Here is a 22,151-nt window from a genome sequence, read left to right on the forward strand (position 1 = left end):
CCTTACCTGTCTTTGTTGCACTGTAAATATTTTCGATGGGAAAGACGGCGCCCAGGCCGTACAGCAAAACTTTGGCAATGGCCGGTATGAGCTGGGTAGTGGTGACTAGCACATTCACACAGTTTGGCCTGAAAATAAGAAACAAAATAGATGTAAAGTCATTCCAAAATATAATATCTTCAAACCTACAATACCAAGTCCCATGACAGAACATAATTGCCTGAACTAAATCAGGCCTCAGTAATTATGCTTGTACAGCAGAAGTAAGAAACTTGTGGCTCCGCCATCCTTTGGCATACGGAGACTTGCACGAGTTACACGAGAGCTGTAGGGTCACGGGTTGCCTAACACTATCCTACAGCATAACATATTATTATGACTGCATGCTATAGATGTGTATAGTTTTTCAGGGCTCAATCCTGCTCACCTTGAATGTATGAGATTCAGGGCCTTGAGAGCGTGTGTCAGCCATAGATCAGTCAGGGCCTCCATTTCTGCCCGTAGCTGGAGCCATGTTTCTCTCTTGGGGGCACCTATTAAACCTAAGATGACAGAAAAATGGCATTTTAAACCATAATTACCACAATGTAACCAAGTTAATAAAATCAAATAGATTCTGCAACTTGTAAATACCCTTTATAACTTTTTATATAATGATGTGTGCACACCCAGCTTGCCTTACAGTGTCCCTCTCACTAGGATACTTTATTTCAAGCAGACATCTGCCATAAAGCTGCCTCAATTTTTCTTCCTAATTCTGTCAAAGAATATCACATATCAACATCATTTTACCTGAGGATTCCAGTAACATTTGCTACATGAATTTCAGACAGAAAAAAATGTACAGCTAGCTGGCCCTTTAGACTGGCGGCTCTCCCGGTCTTCTGAGCAATTCCATTAGACTATATGGTACATTGGTAATATTTTCTTTGCCTGCAGTATCTTACACTCTCCAAACATTTTTTACTTCTATAATAGTAATCAAGCTATTGTTCTTCAGGTAGTGGTAAAGTTAGACATAAAAGGTTGATGTTAAGGGTTAATAAATGTAGACAGACAAATGAGACTGAAGGGGGATGGATAATCCCTGTAGCAGGGCAGTGGCGAGAGCTTGGTGCATGTGGTAATGCTCGTTTAGAGCACCATGAACGCAGCAAATCTTGGTAAAAGCCATTTAATATGCTAATTAATGGACGTCAACCGCTTCTTTGCCTGCTAATGGACTTATAGCTTCCAGCAGCGAAATCTCCAACCCCTGCACCCTAGCCTAATAAAAACCATCATTCTTCAGATTTTATTTCTTTTTTGCAGATGACCCTTTGTTGTAAATAATAGCCCTTCAAATCTAAAAACTTCACAAAGAAGCAACTAAATTGTCTTTTTGGCAATTAGATGCAGCGTTTAATGTGTACTAGAGACAAATGAAATAAAATCTACATAGGTTTGCAACATATGTGAAATAAAAATACATGGAACCAATTAAACACAATAATTACATTGTACGTATTTCTGGAGCTTTTAGAGCTTTGGCAAAGTAGTTATAGTGTTGGCAAAAGCAATTAAACATAGTAAAACTGAAGCCGATCACTCGCTGGTATAAACAATGTCAATCTTTAGAGATGTTCCATGTTCCTAATTTTATTACAGGGAAAATTACCTTCTTTACTTAAACTAGATGAAATAAATGAAATAATTTAATAAAGTATAATTTGCTCGTGGTGGTAAAAAAGATAAAAAAGTACAAATAGTGCACCTTTTTTAGAACTATTGCTGTGCTGTAGTAGCTGCAAGTGATATAATATATAACCAGTGCTGTGCTGCAATAGCTGCAAGTGATATAATATATAAGCATTGCTATGCTGCAATAGCTGCAAGTGATATAATATATAACCAGTGCTGTGCTGCAATAGCTGCAAGTGATTTAATATATAACCATTGCTGTGCTGCAATAGCTGCAAGTGATATAATATAGAACCAGCGCTGTGCTGCAGCAGCCAGAAGTAATATCGTTTATAACCAATGCTCTGCTGCAACAGCTGGCAGTAATATCATATATAACCAATGCTTTGCTGCTGCAGCTGGCAGGGATATCACATATAACCAGTGTTGTGCTGCAACATCCAAAAGTAATATATATATATAGCCAATGCTATGCTGCAACAGCTGTCAGTTATATAATGTATAACCAATGCCAGTGATAAAATATATAACCCATACGATGACGGCAGTCATAAAATTTAACCCCTGTTGTGCCTGCAGTGATATAATATATAACCCAAGAGATGCTGGCAGTGATATAATAATAGACAAACCAAAGGGGGGTTTCCTAGTGCCTGAAACCCCCCCTCCAAGCCTGGGGCACTGTATAATTGAGGTGACTGGACCTTGCCCCAGCTTCACACGGCTCTTCTTGAAAAGGGAGAGCTGCATGCACCTAACAGTAGGGCACGCAGCATTACCCATGAATATTATGGGGATAAGAAGTGTTGGAGAGCAGCCAAGCACTGTCTAAAATTATAGCCACGTCCCTATGCATGCTGGTCACGCCCACTGGCGACGTGGTGTGGAAACCCCCCTCTACAAATCCTGCGTTTGCCCCTGATAATATACAACCAATGCGGCCCTAAAGCTGTTATAAAACATATAATCAATGCGGCTCTAAGCCAGTCGGCAGTGATACCAACGAGTAGTTGGCAGTGATTAGAGATTTTATTATCATGTAATGTCAAAATCACATACTTCAGTCCAAGTGTAAAATTGTAAATATATTCAGACAACTATTGTCTCCTATGAATTAAAGAGTACTGTCCTGTAATTACTACTTGACAGCAGTCAATTTCCTTTAAGGAACTATATAATTGACAAAGCAAACTGTAACAAAATTCCAAAATATATAAAGTCAGTTTTCCTCTTGGTAAGGATATAATGAAATTAAGGAATATTGGAGATAATATAAAACATATCAACTAGGTATCTCCTATCCTTATTCCCCTTCTCTGCTCTGGTGACTAATTACACCTGTCCAAGGTTTTCAAAGAGGGAGCATTAAATATTTATCTAAAACACAAAAAGAGCCTCACAGACTGATAGCATTAAAACATTATATGACATCATTAAAGGTGTTTGAAGTTTATCTGAAGGCTGCCTCAGCTTGCCAGTAAACCCGCGTCCAGCCTTGATACAGGTCTTTATGGACTGGCTCTGAAGACTATAAAAGCAGACCCCCGGTCCAGGACTGATGTTAGATTATTGACTAACATGTGAACTAGGGCACAAAGAGAAAATATACCATAGTTAAAATAGGTTCTTAGAACATTGCTGCCAATTTCTGTATAACACCCACCTCCGACATTGTTTTTGTAGGTGCTGTACATCTCCTTCACTCTTCGGTAGCGAAACGCTAATTTCCTCATCCAGTCAACTCCCCCATGAACCCCTGATCCTAGACAGAGATTTGCTCCAGCAGCTGAACTGTGGAAACCATCTGCAGAAAAGTTATATGTGCTGAGGAGAGAAAATGGGGGGGAGGGTGTTAGTGCAATTAAAATCCAGACAGAGTGAATGCACATTCTCTGAACGCCATCTAGAACGATAACAAGGGTCTAACAATGCTGGTATCACACCTCACTCATAGCCGGAGCTCTATGACAATTCACCGACATGAGTTATAATCAGATGTACAGTTAGTGGACTGAAAAAAAGTGAAAACACCTGAGTAAATGAGCGTCACTAAACATACTGAAAACACGGGCTCCCACACAAGTGTGACTCACGCATTCATTAAGCAAACAACTTCCCACCATAGTCAGGGTCAGGTATTAAATTGCTGGACTGCCTTGCTTGCCTATAATTATGGCTAGCATGGCTACAAGAGGATACATCGGTGACTTTGAAAGATGGGTGGTTGTTAGGAGGCTTTTGGCAGGAGCTACAGAGACTCAACTTGCTACGGTTTCACAAGGAACAGTATCTAAGGTGATATCACTGAGGGAAAAAACATCAACAGCAAAAGGCAGCAGTGGTTGGAATCCCCTACTCCAGGGTCGAGAAATCAATAAAATAATTCAAAAGGCAAAACAGGCGAGCAACAAATGCATCAAATGACTGCATATGTCAACCTGTGGTGCAAGCACGCCACAGAGCATATATCATAGGCGGGATGTAGCACTATAGTCACAGGCCGAAGAAAGAAGAGATATATGTAGACCCTTAACAGCCATTGTTCTGTCCAGGAATTTGCCAATTATTATTTTAGCTTTTGAATAAAACAAGTGATCAAAAATAAGAATAATGTTGGAAATGTGACAAGGAAAGTGGGTCAATGCCGTAACATTTCAGGAAAGACATAATGCGAGATTTAGAATGAGTGTGAGTGACAATATATAAAACATAACACATTCACACAGACATCTTTGCAGCAACATCTATGAAACTATCTGTGTGATATAATAACCCAAAACTGCATCCTATTTTTTCAATAGTAAAGAAAATCAACCTGTTTTATATGAATTGGTGGAAAAATTTGTTTGCATGTTTAGGAAATGTCATTTCTTTTAGGGAACTTATTTCTGGACGCTGATTTATTTGCAAACAATTGAAGATGTTATTTTTAATAATGAAGCATAAGGAAGCATTACTATTATATTTAAGTCTCTCACCTCAAATCTTGTCCATTGTCATCCGAAGAGACATCATCTATATGTATCTGGTCACATTCCTGGAAATAGGAGGCGACAAATTAAATATAATACATGTCTATTAATATATATTAGCAATATGTATATATAATAATTGTATCCTGAATAGAGAGTGATAAAGAAACATGATCACACATTTGTGCAAATTATACGTCTATGTCCATATAAACAAAATAATCCTAACATCCATGCACTGAAAAAAAATCAGTAAAAAACTACTTCATTTATTTGCATATTTATTAGTACAAATCAGAGCTGATAGCGCTCAATTGAGCTCATATGCAACAGAAACCGCCATTATTACATAATGGCAAAATATTCTCTTGCTCGCTAAGGTTTGCTTTAATTAGCTACAAATCATACATTTATATTTTTATTAATTATAATAGTAATTTTGTATAATGTCTTGTTAAAAATAAAGGCTTAAGTATGAGAAATCTAAAGATTTGACCACGTAATGCTAGATTATCTTAAAAAAATTATAGTAAAAGAGGAAGCAGATATTATTACATGGGAACATGTGTAACCATATTTATGCACTTGGAAAACAGCATTCAGAGTTGTATTTAAGCAAAATCACTTTTTTCAGATTGTGGTGATACATGTTCCCCTACTCCCAAGGGGGCCTTGGAAGATTTTAGGAGACTTCAGCCGTTTTACCTTAACTCAAAACTACAATTTTCTGTATCATTAGAAAAAAAGTATGTACAGTGAAAACAAGATTTTACAAAGACAAAAATAGGTTAAAGACATAATGGTGTAATTAATATAAAAATGACAAAAGAGACAATTGTTAAATAAAAGCACGTAGAAATTGACATGTGTAATAAACAACGGGTATCTCTGAAACACATATGGTCACTGAGTCCGGCGGGAAGTCAACCGCTAACTGATTGGAGCTGTGGGCTCTTTATACAGCTCTGGCATATGCACCATTTTCCTGGCTGCATTATGTAAAGGGAAAGGTATTTGTGTGGACAGCAATCTGCTTTTCTCATTTTCAATTGAATTGTTGAACATACTAACGTGCGACAACACTAGCTATCACATATCCGGGTTAATAGAATACCATGACACTTGGTGAGACGCTACCTCATAGCCCACGACTGGCCCTATCACGTTACCAAGTTAAACACAACGCTGGATGTGGTTGGACAGAGTCATTTCTCATGTGTACAGTGTGGCTGGAGGATTGGGGGGAAAACATCTCGTGGTTCGGTCTGGTAAAGCCATGTTTATAAACTAGAGCTTGAGTATCAACTCTGATACTGTAAGAAATACTGATAAATGTTCATTGGAGAAAAATACTGAAAATGTAATTGAATTAGAGGAACTCTAAAATAAAGAGCGGATACAAACATACAAAAATATATAGCCAAAAGTTCTCATGACATAACTTGAAATTCTTACATTTGCTTTGCAGCTGAGTACAAGCTATTGTTGTTAGTTATCATCCATTTCAGACAGAGGGGCCCCATCTGTCTTTTAATAGACTAAATATGCCTATACAATCATATACAGAACTCAACCAAAGTGGATTTGTGTCCAATTTGGCCACTGCACTACATCTATGTGGCAATTTAATAAGCCATATTGGCCAGTTTAGTCCAAATTATGTGTGATCTTCAACCAACCCTGATTGATGGCTAAGAACAATTCATGCATACCTGTTAATGGACTATTAGTAATCCTTTGCACCAGCATAATGACTGCTCCCTGGCCGTGATGATAGCAAAAAGTACATTATGTCTTATATAAAGTATAAAATCTCATATCTAGGTGTGTTTGTCATGACTGACTTTTGTGAGTTGCATCACAGAAAATATTCATTCCTTTAGCATGTCTCACCCCAACCAATGGCTGGAGGATGAGGTGGACATGACATAGAGATAATTAATCTAGAAGTTTGAGAGAATACTGCATCTATATTGTACATGGGTTTATAATCTCCAATAGACTGCACCTCTGTCCATTTATATGTAAATCATTTCTCCTCTTTATGTCACTCAGAATCAAAGGCAATTGTTTAATAATACGCTGCAGAAGATAACCATCAATCCTAGTGACACATGTGTACTCTGGGGAGTGCTCTTGGCAGCCAGATCCCTGTGTTATTCTTGCCAACAAGGGTAATTTCAGGAGACAATAGTGTTTTGGTAGCCAGTAATTAAAACGTCTCTGTAAACTGGCACAGAGCCCAGAGTAAAGCTGTTCCTGCAGGTAGCGACTGCTATGTAATACACAAAGTAGGTGCAATATGTCTTTAGAGGATAGAAAAAGGGCAGGAAAATGTTTCTATTGCTTGGAAAACCATGCTAGTGTTCTACACAATACGTGAGCAACTGATTACTTGGTAAAATATACCAAACAAATCTGCCCACAGGGTGGCAGTGTTTCACTGACGTGCATCCAGAGGTTTTGCTGTACGTTTAGGAAAAAAGAACAAGACTCATACTTGTACATGGGGTGAGGGAGTCATTTTGTCTTTAAGAAGAGAGTGTAAGTTAAGGATGGCGTTACTCCTAGTTATGAGATTTACTAGGGAAAATAATATTGTTAAAGTAAAGTTAATTTGAAGCACATAATATTTTTATTTCTCTACTTCAGATTTATACAAAAACACAATCCTCTCAATTCTGCAGTTTTCTCTATAACCTAATGCAGTAACCGGGAACCTGACTAATTTAATAAAGTGAATGTGCAGGTCATTATTGAATTACCCTGCTCACAGCTGTTTGTTTAAAGAATGTTAACTCCCCGCTGGTCAGGTCTTCATTGCAATTACATTAAACGTGGATACATGTAGCAGGGCTTAACTCCCTCCATGCTGGAGTGACCTGTCTCTTGTGTTGCACTTTACAATAATAATTGGATGTAGAGTAATGACATGTGATCTATGATCATATAAGATAATTTTATATGTGCATAAGTCACAATATTGTTATTAAAAGGGACAATGCACTCTGTTTAGAAGTATGCTTTTTTCATTTATTTTCAATAAAATATATGAACATTAGATATACAGAGGACTATATTTTTGTAAATTTTTATTTAACATTCCTGATTTGCACAAATATGTCATGGCCAAACTCCAACCCAATCCATCTAAGACAACACCCCCATTGCCCATGAGGCAATGCCCAAACCATGGTTTGGATTATGACATGGCTCCCAGCTGTTGGGAAGTATCATTCTTCTTGTTGAGGAATACTTAATCTTACCAATAGATAGACATCAAAAGAACAGTGCTATATGGGGCTATATTATTATGAAGATGGTAGAGTGCTTGCTTGGCAATAACTATTGAAAACAGTTTATCTCAGGGACACCGGTACAAAATATTGAGGTTCACAGCAAGTTATAGCTCAGAACACGCCTTTAAACCCATCATTGACATACCACGGGGACAGAGAATTTTTTGGACCAAACCAATATTCATGAGCAGGTAACATGAATTAACCAGGAGCCAGTGACAGAGGAATGAGAAACAAAGTGGGCAGCCTGCTCATTAATATTGGCTTAGCCACAAGATGGCTGCTTCCACTGTGTGAACTTGCAGATAGCCACAAGCTTTGTGTTCAGCATGCAGGAAAGCTGTTACAATCACAGCGTATGAGCCAGTACTCCAGCCACATAACAGAAAACATCATCCATGAACTCTGAAAATCTTTTTTCTTTTTTTTTTCCACCCACCTATAACATTATTGAACAAATAACAGGAACATGCTGGCTGGCTGATATCATATGCAATTAATTCACATCACACTTGTTGTTAATTGGCCCTATCCCTCAATCCGCTGGAAATCCTATTTCCACAAGTTTTTACAGCATCAGCCCACACATCTGTGTGTACGCTCTCCCAGTTGTATGATGCAGGTACTTGGCACTCACACACGTCTGCGGGGCAGATGTCTGGACAATGTCTTTAAGGAATTAGGTCTACTAGAGCACAGGCATTTTCAGAGTCCAACACAATGTTATTCCACACGATGGAGCTCTTCCACACCCTTACTAAATCACCAGCCAGATCCAAAGTCTTCCTTAAACCGTTCATTCCTAACAGAGCCCTCTTTGGCAGATGTATACAGCAACTAAACCTGACCTCAGGCATTCCTGAAAGTTCACAGGTCTAGTTGGTAAGATTTTGGGTTATATGTTGGCAAAGTAAGAAAGAGCTTAAAGACTTTAACTAGGGGAAAAATCATAATGATGTAAAGTTTATTCGATAAAATAGCAAGTGCCAAAAAGTTACAATATAAGTCTTTTTTGGCCACATACGAGCTACAGTTGGGATGACAATTATAGAGTTTTTAATTTATTAACAGACAATACAAAGTGAGAGACTATTGTCAAAGTTATCCAAGAAATACAATTTAAAAAGACACAAAACAAAAAAAACTCAAACATTGGAATGTATCATGAAAACACATAAACAATGAGGTTTTATCATTTTGTTTTCAGGCATTGAAATAATACAGTGTCCAACACCAAGGAGACTTCCTGGATACTGTCCAAGACAAAACAGCGTAAATACATAAACAGACAACCGCGCTAAAACAAAACAATTTGATTGGTGTGTGCTCTGTTCAGAAAACACTGCCAGGAACTGTCTTGTAATTTGGCATTTCTGTGATCAGATGTCCAGTGACTTAGAAGAGATATTTTCAAAGACTATTTTATCTGGAATTAATTATCAAGAATTGGGGAGCTAAAAACATAAATCACAGTTAAGATTATGGGGGGCTATTAACAAAATAAAAGTTCACTTAAACAATAACTCCTGATTGCATTTAGTGTTTTAGCAATCACTAGGTCTTGTGGCTGTTTTCATGTTTTCTGGGAAAATTGACTGCATAAATTGTGGCTGGAAATTTCAAAGCAGCCGCTGCCTTTCTAAAGTCTACGAGGATCTTAACACAGGGACTACCATTATTCATTGGAAAGACATAGGGACACCGCACAACGGTGGTTAATAACCTCAGATCTATGAACCAACATTGCCGTACAGACCGATGCCGACTGCCTACAGTAGTCTCCACAGTACATATAGTTTAAGTATAAATTTGATTTATTTTTAAATAACAAGTAAGGTTTCTGCATCATTGTGTCAACATCAACTGATCTAAAAACTAGTAAGAATTACCAACCAATGAAACATGAAGGAAGTGGTTTCAGAGACAGTGGAGAAGTCAATTTGTCTTCATCTCAACTAGGGATGTGCACAGGCCACTTTTGGTGTCTCGTGTTTTGTGTTTTGGGTTCGGATTTGTTTCGCAAAACACCTGACGAAAGGTTTTGGTTCGGATTTAAGGTTTTGGATTCGGATTTATTTTGCAAAAAACATAAAAAGTGCTAAAAACCAGTTTTGTGGGGTTTTTTTTTCACTCCTACGCTATTATTAACCTCAATAACATTCAATAACAATCATTTCCACTAATTTCCAGTCTATTCTGAACACCTCACAATATTGTTTTTAGGCTAAAAGGTTGCACCGAGGTAGCTTGAGCACATAATGCCAAAAAAAGAGGTACAAGATGGAATTGTTCTGGGTCCTCCCTCCCACCACTCGCGAGATTCGACGCGAGACTTGGACGACAGAGCCTCGTTTTCATTTTTTTGCCCGCCGGAAATATCCGAACAGTGCTCGGATCCCGTTCGGATCCGCACTGTTCGGGTGGGCTCGGATTAGCGGAATCCGAGCCCGCTCATCTCTAATCTCAACCATGTATCTAGGAATTAATGGAGGGTGAGAAGTGAAGACAGTTGCTTCATTTGCAAGTTCTGGTTAAAAGGGCACTGTAATAGTCTTTATCCAATAACATGGGATGACCAGCCTGTTTAATATGAGCTTGTAAGGTTATTGTATAATGAAACATGGTGGAAAAGAAACCAATAATCTCCCACAAACTTTCTGGAACATTCAGAACCAGATTAGTAAATTGACACCTATAAAATGTGACATTGGTGCCGGTGAGCCTCGCTATTAATGGGCTGGTGTGTGCTCCCAACTTTTGTTAAAATAAGCTATTCAGTCTCTCAGCCGTTCTACTAAGAGAGTCTTGACTGCAGCCATTACGGGCAATGTGTTACATGCTTTTATTTTCTATTTTGTTACTGATTATTTACTCAAAGTTTAGTGGAACCTCATAAGTCTCTTTCAAAATACTGGTTTCAAAATAATGTGAGTTAGAAACAGTGAGCAAACAATCTGCAACAGTATATAACACCAAACTGTGAGTAGAGAATGATCAGTCTAACCTTAACACTTGCATGTTAAGTATGGATTATATTTGGGTGATGTATATTACTATCAGATTATGTTTAGTACTGATTTAGTTCTCTTGAAGATGTGATTTTACAGGCTTCTTAACTTAGATTCCACAATGGGATCATTTATTCATTATATATAATATAAAGAAGTCAATTTCTCTTATACATGTTTTATTGTTATGGAACCCATGATTATCCCAGGTGTGTTTATATTAGGTGGCCCATATGTAACTGTACTTTGGATCTTCTCTAGTTTTGAATGTCCTTTATATTCTGTAAATCCTGAGTAATAATTGCTAAGTCTCAGGTATACATGGCACAGTGCGGAGACATGTTTGTCCTGTAAAGCTCTGGGCAGTTTAAGACGAAGGCTGAGGCCAGCCTCAAGTTCAACTGGGAAGGAAGTTGCAGAGTTTAGCTGTGTAATTACAAATAAATTGAGAAGAATTGTGGTGGAAATGAAAAATACAGGAAATATGGTTTTCTAGCTGTGTTTTCTTAGCACTGGATAAACATCAGGTTAATTGACTGGTGAATCCCTGTGTCTGCACAGATGGTCCAGCTAAGACTTTTCACCTGTACAAATCATTAACCTTCATTTCCCACAATTAGATTCTACTCAGCTGTAATTCATTTCTCCCACTCCTGCTCCTTCAGTATGTATGACTCACACATCTAGCACTAAAATCTTGTTCCTGACTTGGGTTGTCGGGCTAGACATTTAAAAATGAACACCTTTAAATTACATAAATTGCCTGGATCATTGGGCATTTGTGCAGCTGATAGGAAGCAAATATGCAGCATGCATCTGGTATAGATCTATATTCCATATCTGTCCTGTTATTAATGACACTGCATTGTTCACACAATTTACAAAAATATAATCTTCCACTTAATTATTGTAAAATGTTCTTTAAAGCAAATGGATGAGTCTTAAGCAAGCAAAAAACAACTAGTGAACTCTCTGCATGCAACTCTTATTGCAATGCTGCGTGCTACCCCACCAACAAGGCTACCGATCTTTCAATGTTGCATGGGATCCCAATGACAAAGCTGCATGCACTCGGCCTACAATAATGCGTTCTACCCATCTTGCAATGCTGCATGCTACACTGCTCATAACCTGCTTAGCAGAACAAACACATTATGGATTGCATTCAGAACAATGCAATGGTCAACACACTTTAAATCCTGTACCATGTGAAACAAGTGCCGTGACATGTAAGAAAGGAAGACAGACATCTTAAGATAATACACCTTGGGGATTTTCAGTTAGTCAGTCATGATTAATGACTCCGTGTCAAAATTCCTTCTCCCAATAAAAACAGATGCAGGTGAGCAGTTGGCAAGAACTTACCTCCAAGTCATTAAAGAACAAATGAGTATCAGCAAGGTTGAAGATCATCTCCTCCATCATCAGACCTATCCTCACCGATGTGGTGGTGTCCTGAGGAGACACACAGAAAAAAATCTAATGTCAGCAAAATCTAGGAGGTTTTGGAAGCAACTGTAGGACCAGAGCTGAGTTATCCCTTCAGTAAATTAGACCAAGATAACCTATTTCAATGTATTGGAAATGCTAATAGTAATTGTGATTGCAGTATTCAAAACCATAAACATATCTTTGTAACATTTACATGGAATTTACAATCTAAAAACTACAGTCTAAAAACATTAAAGAGGTACAGTTGTTATTGGGGTACAAAATACTACCTGTTTTATCATTTTTAAAACTAAATTCCACAATAAGAGATACATTTAACATACTTTCTAATGTATTTATTTCTTTTTTACAAAAGGATATAAGAGCCCAAAGTTAAGTTAACCAAGGGACTAGAAAGACAGGACAAGAAACCAGTAGGATGATGGATGGAAAGAAAAAGAAAGAGAAAGATGTATAATAAGTAGAAATTAGTATAAATAATACTAACTAATAATCATATATAAATGTTGTCATAGCTATCCACCACAAAAAATATAAACAAGTATAAATTAATCAGATAATAGCCTGGGGTCAAAAAGTTGCAGGTTAGCGATGGTCCCCGATCTGCCCGAGAGATATTTTATTAGTATATTGCGGCACTAATTGATTTTCTATCACTGTCATAAATGGTGAATGATAAATAGGATCCTTGCACTAGATGTCCTGTTAAAGGCAGTCACAAAGAGAGTAATTACAATGATACCAGCTACAAAATCACAAGATTAGCTATACAGTAGATAAAAATGTAACTGTTCTAGAGTACCAAATAATACCACATAAAACTCACATTCCCAATGTGGGAAAAAAATGTAAGAGTAATGTTGGAAAGTACACTAAGGGGGTAGTGGATCATCATCATCATCACCATTTATTTATATAGCACCACTAATTCCGCAGCGCTGTACAGAGAACTCACTCACATCAGTCCCTGCCCCATTGGGACTTACAGTCTAAATTCCCTAACATACATACACACACAGACTAGGGTCAATTTGTTAGCAGCCAATTAACCTACCAGTATGTTTTTGGAGATGTGTGGTATATGTAGTGGAACAGTTTTTTTACACTGCACAATAATATAAATCTTACAGTGATAAAACCATGATTGATTAAAGCAAACCTAGGGGTAAATTTTTCAAGCTGGGGGTTTGAAAAAGTGGAGATGTTGCCTATAGCAACCAGATTCTAGTTTCCATTTATTTAGTACATTCTACAAAATGACAGTTAGAATCTTATTAGTTGCTGTGGACAACATCTCCTCTTTTTCAAACCCACAGCTTGATAAATTTAACCCCTTAGGTTCAAATAGTAACTGCGCAGATTAGATAAACTGGTGGTTGCTGTCACACATAAAAGCGGATGTGTACCAAAATAGAAAGCTACAAATCTATAGATAAATGCAGCTACGTAAAATAATTATTGGGTCCTGTAAAGTATTCATTTAAATATACAAAGCAAAGATTTGTCCAGATAAATAACCCATATTTCAATTATTATGTCTGAATGCAATCTTTATATCTCAACCATTTGTTTCATGGTTTGTATAAATGTAAGAAATAGTTATCTCACAAAACAGAAGGAAATAGTAAAAGATGAAACACATTTATGAATATATGCATAATTTATGTGACAACTGAAAAGGTCTATAATATAAAAGGTCTACAATACAGCAGATGTAGTCACTAGTCGGTGCAGCAGAATAGGGTTTCCAGTGCACTGTGTGTGTGGGCAAACAAATCAAGCTGTATATTTCCTCAGATATTTTGTAGCCATGTATCCGATGAGTGGGGTCACCAGAGAATTAGCCCCGTATGTTTCAATCAACCTCTGTGGCAGACTCTGCTGATACGCCGAGTATATACTGCACACTAACCTAATTATTACGCATTCTTGGCGGAGTGAGCTTTAATTAGAGAAGAATGGTTGTGATTTAAGCATATGGATGAGTCACAAAGACTGCGGTGAACAGCAGAGAGGAAATCATACAGGTTCTGGGGTTGGAGCAGGAGACACGATTTCCACTTTAATTACATTCTTACAGCCTTTTAGAATGGTAACACAAGTTAGCTCCATCTTTTCATTGACACCAAAAGCAAACTACAAAGATTTTACTTATATTATGGCTACAAACAGCAGAATGTGCCTTAGAGGCAGTGGCTGGGAATGGGAGTTCTTGTAGACATTATCAGGCTTATTTACCAAGCTGAAAAAAACTCTATCTCCGGCAAAAACTAGTCTTCTCAGAGATACGGCTTCTCCCTATTTATCAAAAAGTCACTGCCAGCCATAGTAGGGCTATTGCTGGCAGTAGACCCCACCAGAGAAAAGATTTGCTGGGTCTCTCCCGAGAAAGCTTCCCTGTGCTTTTTAACAAAGATGGTAATAGCGGAAGATAGGCAATATAAAAAGTTTTATTCTTTAAACAAAGCATTTTTTCAAGTGGTAATTCTTTCAAAATAATTACTTTTTTTGAAAAAGTAATTATTTGGTAAAAAATTGTTTGTACCTGCTTTTGACTTATTTTTTAGACATTTTTTTTGCTAAGTAGAATTGAAAGCACAAGTTTTGGCTTCCATTTCCAAGCATGCGTGAACCGTCTAGCCAGGTACATTATTACAATAGGACATTTTCTATATTTATAAATAAACTAGCCCTCCAGAAGAATTCTCTTAAAACTACAACCTAAAGAAAATCGATATGTTGTACAGCAGATTAAACTTCTCTTGTTTTACCATTCCTTTATAATACTAGCTCTGGGATTGGTAGTTCCATAGCAGATGACCTCTGACCTATACAAAGTATATACAATAGTGAGGAGACTCCGGGTGAACAGGTACAATATGTAAAGGTGCCCAAGTTTTGTGTAGTGACACAGCAGGAGAGGCAGTGAGACTGGATCCTACATCCTCTGTGACAATATGGTGCTGCTCAAAGGAACTCTAGTTCTCTGCAGTATATTTTATCAAGCCTGTTTCTTAGTCTGGAGATGCATATTTGACATTATTTGCTGGAATCATAGTTCATTTTGTACAGTTTCATAGTCTTAAATACTTTGTCACCAGATTTCACTATAAAAGGGATAGGAGGGAGAAAGTGACTGCTATCAGCCTGTGTATGTGCTCATCTTCTGACCACACCAACAGGACCTGGTGATCTTGGAAGTGCAGACTAGTGACAAACAGCCACTTTTGTCGCTCATTCGGCTCTGCAATGGGGCCAACTTTATCTGTGTTACTTGTACCAGAAATTGAGTAGGGGATGCGAGTAGAATGCCAATTCCCAACCATCTATAAAAGGCAACTACACTGTCAGTACTACGACTTATATAATGGAACATACATTTTAGATTTAATGTTCCAGACAATGGCTATAGAACCCAAAATCATCATCATCATCATCATCATCATCATCATTTATTTATATAGCGCCACTAATTCCGCAAGTACAATCTGATTATGTGGTGTGAAAATATACACATGTATATATGGTAATTTCCATGCCACGACAGGAGTTAGATAGACCGGGTATTTCAGTAATGTCACAGATGGACACTTGTGTATATTTGCTTGCTGAATTTTTTTGAGTATATTGTCTGATTATTTCTGTAGGACACACAGTCGCACTCTCCCTGACATTCTGTGTACCAGCTCCAATGCTCAGACTTGCTCGTGGTGACTGAGAGGCCGGAGTAGTTTCAGCAAATATGCGTCCCGTTGTCTGAATTCTCTCCTGTTTACTTATGTTCCAATTACTCTGACATTCAAATAGCAAGGACAATACGAGATAAGCCCACATCTTGGATATGCTTTTAAAACCATTTCAAGCAACTACCCCCTTTTTTATTCTCTTGCCAACTACCTGTTGAGTATGTGAGCAAATAATGACACTGCCACAAGGATGAAGGTATTAATTATGTGTATTTATTAAATCAGACTGCTATTCTGTGGGGTTTATCTCCTGGAAATGTCAGCCAAGGGTTAGAGACGGATTAAGAGACAATTGAGGGCTTTCTGTGTAAAAAACCTCCTACTTGCGGTTTTACCTGCACTAATAAAAGTGCTGAAAATCACAGAGAATGTCATGTATTTAATTGCATTTAATTACTTGGGAACTGTTAGACAATAGAAATGTCTGTCTTTTTGGAATATACAAGTTACTAACACATGTTAAAAGATAAATTTATTCATGTATATATCATTATTTTAAGTATAATTTAAAAAAAACAAAACTTATCAGTACACAAATTTTAGTATACATTTTTTAATTGGTGCATTCATTTTATTTTGGAGAAGTCATTACATTGTATCTGTAAAATAATTCTGAAAAAAAAGACATAAAACATTACTAAAAAGGCTTTTTGTAACTAAAAAGGCTCTTTGTAAAAGAAACCCTATCAAACTGACACCCCGAATGTAATAATTTGTATATATTACAAAGTCTATGAAATTTCCTCCAACCAATCAGGTAGATAATATATGTAAACAAAAATTCTGCAATGGGAGCTCTATTGGACTCAATGCGCTCAATGTCGTGTTGTGTCTGTGGTGAGATTTGACTCAAAGTGAGGACAAGAAAAGAGTCAAACTGCAAGTTGTCTGTGATTTGACTGAGATTTGTCGTTTGTGACGTATTAGCAATAACCTGAGGCTAAAGTAATGGAAACAGCTAAGCCAGTCATTTCCACACTCTTCATGGTGACAGGTTGATTATTGTTGTTAAAGGGGACCAATTAAAATAAACAGATTAAATACATTTTCATTTTTGTTTTTTTTAAAGAAAGAAAAAAGTTCCTCTAGTTGATAGGGTCTGCTATATGGTTCTCCACCCAGAACTATTTTTATTTGTATTGTGTATGGAGCTTTTATGTTGATAAAGAAAAAAATATTTATATTTACCCTTTAAGCGCCTATATTCAGTAGCTTTTCTCTGCAGTCCCCCTATTTATCCGCCATGAAAGAAAGCAGCTGAAGAATGTATCTGTTTTGCTTTTTTTTTAATATAAACGCTACATCTACAAACAGTTTTTGGCAGACAACCCCTTAGGGTGTTTTAGTATAAACTATAACTTAGTATAACTACTTTTGTTTCAATGCCATCCTGGAGGTTATACCCATCGTACATCACTGCATGGAATACATGGGAATGGCAAGACCACTGAGAAGCTCAGGGTGGTCGAAACAGTCGAAACACTGTGAAATACAAATATATGTTTTGTAACGAGGCCAGAACACAGATTTTAAATCTATGTAGTATGTTCACAGACTACAGGGGTGGTTCAGTCGCTGACCAGCTGTAAATTCTTACCATTAATTCAGTGTGGACGCTATAACTTACAACTACACAAAATGCTACAAAGCAGCCAGCACAGGGAGGCCATAGATAACATTTCCCATTGATTTATGCCATGGCTTGAACTCCAAATATTCCTTAAAAAGCATAATTAATAAAAAAAAAATAAAAGGGAGAGAAATAGTTGCTTTTTAGGAGCTTGGTTTTTGAGCTTGATCCCAGTTCTAGAAAAGTGCTTTTTGATTTAGTTCAGAGAAGTTTGCAGTTGTGCTGCCCATTAAAACACACACACATAAAGTTGAGTGACATCTTCCCGCTACATTCCTGCAAGCTTCTTGCCAAGAGATAATTTCACTCGATGTTTATGGGACGGCAAGCTTTGGGACATCATTGACACCCTGCTAATGCACTCTGGCAGGTAATGTTTGACTTTTTGGGCTGGCGGCTGGCCAGGAGAATACTTTAGAGCAGCAGTACTGAAAGAATGAATCTCTGCCCGTGGCATTTCACAGTTTAAAGAACCACTTGTGGCTCCTTTGACAGCAATTTGGTATGATGGGGGAGATAAGGAGAAAATGTACAGTTTAATGAATGTATATGAAATCATTATCAGGCTCTCACATGTAGTCTGATGTATGTTTAACTTCCATCTTCTTCCTTCCTGGTAGTAATATTGTAAAGTGTGTAGGTTTTATGTATAGTACAAGCTAGTTATGGCTGCTTAGTGGGGTCAGTACTCTTTTTATTTAGTATGTGATGTGTTTTACATACTAGTAAAACACGATATAACAGATCCTAGGCTGTATTTCTTGCAGTGTCCTATCCCATCACATCTTTTGCGTATAAATGTTGTAATTGTGTGTTAACCTATGAGTAAGAATGATTATGAACACTGCAGGTCTGTGACTCACATTTAGTCTTTTTCAGATACATAAAAACGAAAAAGAAAAAAATAATTACAAGCTGTGGATGAGGATGTAAGAAAATAAAAGAAAAGTACGAGTGTTCTGGCTGACTAGATTGGCCACACAAGCTGTAGACGGAATCAGAGAAAAAAGCTTTCATTGCACCAGACATGTTTGATGAAAAGATTTGGAGCCTCTGCTTCTTTATAAGGTTTAATAATTGAATATAACATTATAGAACTGGAAGTCTCCAGCCATTAGGATTAGTAAGCAATAAGTGCAGGATCTCAGAAGATCCAAAATAGGTTGAACTTGATGGACTGGTGTCTTTTTTCAACCTCATCAACTATGTTACAACTATGAATGTAGTAAAATGATGAAACAAGAGGCACACGGAATTTTGCCAGCGTTAGCCTGTATAGGCCTAGACAGGTCCCCATGGTGGTGCATAAAGATTGTAAAGCGCTACGGAATTTGCTGGCGCAATATAAATAAATGTTGATGATGATGATGATGATGATATATCAAAGCACCAGTAACCGTCTTGTTAGAGTATTTAAGCCCCAATAACCACTGGAAAGCTATTCCATATTGTGCTGCTCAGTACAGCAGTACACTCAAATCACACAATCACATCTATAGAAGAATCAAGGGAACATAAACCCTTCTCAGACATAATGATATACTTTGCCCTTTAAATTACATATCCAGATGACATACTGCACTTGAATTGGTTAAACAGGGAGGTGTAAATCCTATTGTTCTTCTTACCATCAGGTAATGTGCACACCAGAGGATTAACTCAAATGTTTTCCATCCATCACAGAGATAAGATGTGAGCAAACAAGAATTATTCCAGACCTGGCCTCCACCCATTTAAGGGAGAACAGCCATGTTTACAGGTATATTTAGCTATGAAAGTCTCATGCACACAAGCACTGTTCCGCTCCTGATCCAATGTGTGTTCCCTGCTGAACATGGACCAAGGTCTGTGCAGTTTTGGACAATTCTCCATTAGAAAACAGATAATAAAGCAGGTAACCTGATGGAAGATTGGACTGAAATGGTACAGGCCAGTGTCCACATACAAAGCACATTGACAATCATATGCACTGCATTATTAATAAAACCTAAGCTGGACTTTCCTCCAGAGAATAACCTCATTTTCTTTCATTTAAGCATATTTGTGGCACACTGCCTATCTGCTGTTGTGTATGTGTTTTTAAATACTTCACTGACACTTACTGATTACTCATTGCCAAGGGACCTAGCTAGACAGCTTTATCTTATATAGGTAACAGTAGGCTGGTGAAGTAACTTGTGTAGGCAGCATGGACAACAACAGAAAGCAGAAATCAGGATGATAACTGTTAATTTTGTAATGACTTCCTTCAGATACTAAAAGAATGTACAAAAATGTAGAGAAATACCATTTTGTGACATCACAAAACACCTACTTTTATGAAAATGCATCCCTTTACATAAAGCACTCCTTGTTATAGGTAAATGCAGAAACAGAAATGTAACAGAAGTGTGGACAGCAGGGCAATAGTCCAGGTGTTTACAAGACAAAATGGAGAGGGGTGCAATATCACAGCAGAAGAGGGGATACTAGAATGACAAAATGTAAAATATTAAATTACAATGTGGTCCGTGCAATGTGAAAAAGGGGGGTGGCGTAACATTTTGAGGGGAAAGGTGGGATTGTAATTGCAAAGTATTGCGGCACAAAAGGTCCTAGTTATACCTGTGGGTAAGCGCCATAAAAGTAAGCACCGGCTTGTGTGAGAATTTGAGCAGACAGTTGGCTCTGCATTTTTACAGCTCATAAATGACCCTTAAGGATAGACTCTAGAAAACTAGTTAGCAAACTGAAGAGGAATAACAAAACAACCAAACCATGATACATTTTGTCTTTCCTCCCAGAATACTCATGATTCTTATACAGCATATTTTGTTGACTGTTTTCCTGTAAAAACATGTATGATCAATTTCCTGCTGGGAGGAAAGACATGTAGACTGTGACATACAAGCATTTTCATTTTGCACACCTAACTCCCTGTGTTGCAGTACAGCCGGACCTCTTATTGATTGAAACCACTAAGAGACTATTTTGCAGGATTACAGAAAATAAATGTTTGAAATTGTACACACCCTTCTCAACTAGTTCACTACACTTCACCTATATATCTGTGAATTAATTTTCATATTCTACTTTAGGTTAAATGGCCCTAAAAGCTGCCATGGTTAAAACAACAATTTAAACTGTATACATTCCCAATTCACAAATTACTATTCACAGTTTTAAGGACACATTTATACAGCATGAGATTTTCCACATATTGTCTCCCTCACAAAGGTGGTTAATATAGTCCAAAATATGAACTAAAGCTCTGATCCCTGTTTCCTATTGGGTCTTGGAAAAATCATGTTAGGCTTAGCCTACAATATACTTTAGATGTCAATTTACCGGAGTACTAAGCTGTATAAAATGAAATGCACATTGACTGAACAAAACAAGATCAGGAGAACAGCTGAACAATAAGTGGACGGAAACAGTAAGACAAAGAGCATGAGCTCTGGTGAGCTTTTCAGGAAAACATGTAACATATTTGTCATGTGAAGTAATTGGCTGTTGTTTCTCCTTCTATAGAACTTCTCACTTTATTAAAACTTGCAGCAACCCCATCCCAAATCAACTTACCTCTCCATTTTAACAAAACACTTCCCCTCACACACCATTCAAACCATTGTGTTACCGATACAATTTATGCTGGGATCTAAGTGGTTAGTGATTGCACAGTGTGTGGCTCTGTCCTTAACAATCAAACTGTAATTGGATTTGATCTGCTGTGATCTAGGTTGGCTGATGACCTCCATTGTAACTTCACTGGCTGACCCAGAATTGGTAGGTGAACATGTGCAACCAATTTCTATTATAAACCAATCATTCGTCCTGTTGTCTGAATGATCAGATCTGTACTGTACACACCTGGGCGCTTTACATAATGTGTGCACAAGAGTCAGGAGTTACACAATTACAGACTGTATATAATGGATGCCATTTAATATTGCAGGCCAGTCATTTAAACCCAAATAGTATAAAGAACACAAATTGTGTATCTGTATCAGAATGAAATCAGAGGTGCGTTTGTTACTGTGGAGCATTCATGTGAGCTCCAAAGCAGTATATTTATCTTGTATTCTACGAGTGTCAATAAGAATTATTTAGAAACACCCTGAATTGACAAGCAGGAAAGGAAAAATACAGCCAACTTTATTTAATGTGTTGTAAAAACGTCTTCCATACGGGCAAAACATTGCTGCTTAGAAATCAAGGGTCTTAACGTCCTTTTGCCTCTGGTGGGGGAAGATGGCAGCTCTCTCAAGAGAATTTAAGCTGTGTACTTGGCAAACCAAGCAGCCTATTATTCTTATTCCAAAAACCATAAAATAATGAAGAGGTACAGGATCTGTAACCTGCTATTTAATGCACAGGGGAATTAT

At 37.5% G+C, this 22,151-nt stretch overlaps 1 protein-coding gene across 2 annotated transcripts in view; it reads right to left on the bottom strand.

The window, feature by feature from the left end:
• The window catches only part of EYA2 (EYA transcriptional coactivator and phosphatase 2), a 116,145-nt gene that overhangs the window by 3,957 nt on the left and 90,037 nt on the right, over window positions 1-22,151 (bottom strand). For both annotated transcript variants that reach the window (XM_075176447.1, XM_075176446.1), the window contains 5 exons: window positions 12,325-12,414; window positions 4,659-4,717; window positions 3,344-3,504; window positions 428-542; window positions 7-128 (listed from right to left, as the gene is read on the bottom strand). In XM_075176447.1, coding sequence (XP_075032548.1) covers window positions 7-128; window positions 428-542; window positions 3,344-3,504; window positions 4,659-4,717; window positions 12,325-12,414 — 547 coding nt within the window. The remainder of the gene's footprint in view (window positions 1-6; window positions 129-427; window positions 543-3,343; window positions 3,505-4,658; window positions 4,718-12,324; window positions 12,415-22,151) is intronic.

Source organism: Mixophyes fleayi, chromosome 6, assembly GCF_038048845.1.
Source record: "Mixophyes fleayi isolate aMixFle1 chromosome 6, aMixFle1.hap1, whole genome shotgun sequence".
Classification (NCBI taxonomy): domain Eukaryota; kingdom Metazoa; phylum Chordata; class Amphibia; order Anura; family Limnodynastidae; genus Mixophyes; species Mixophyes fleayi.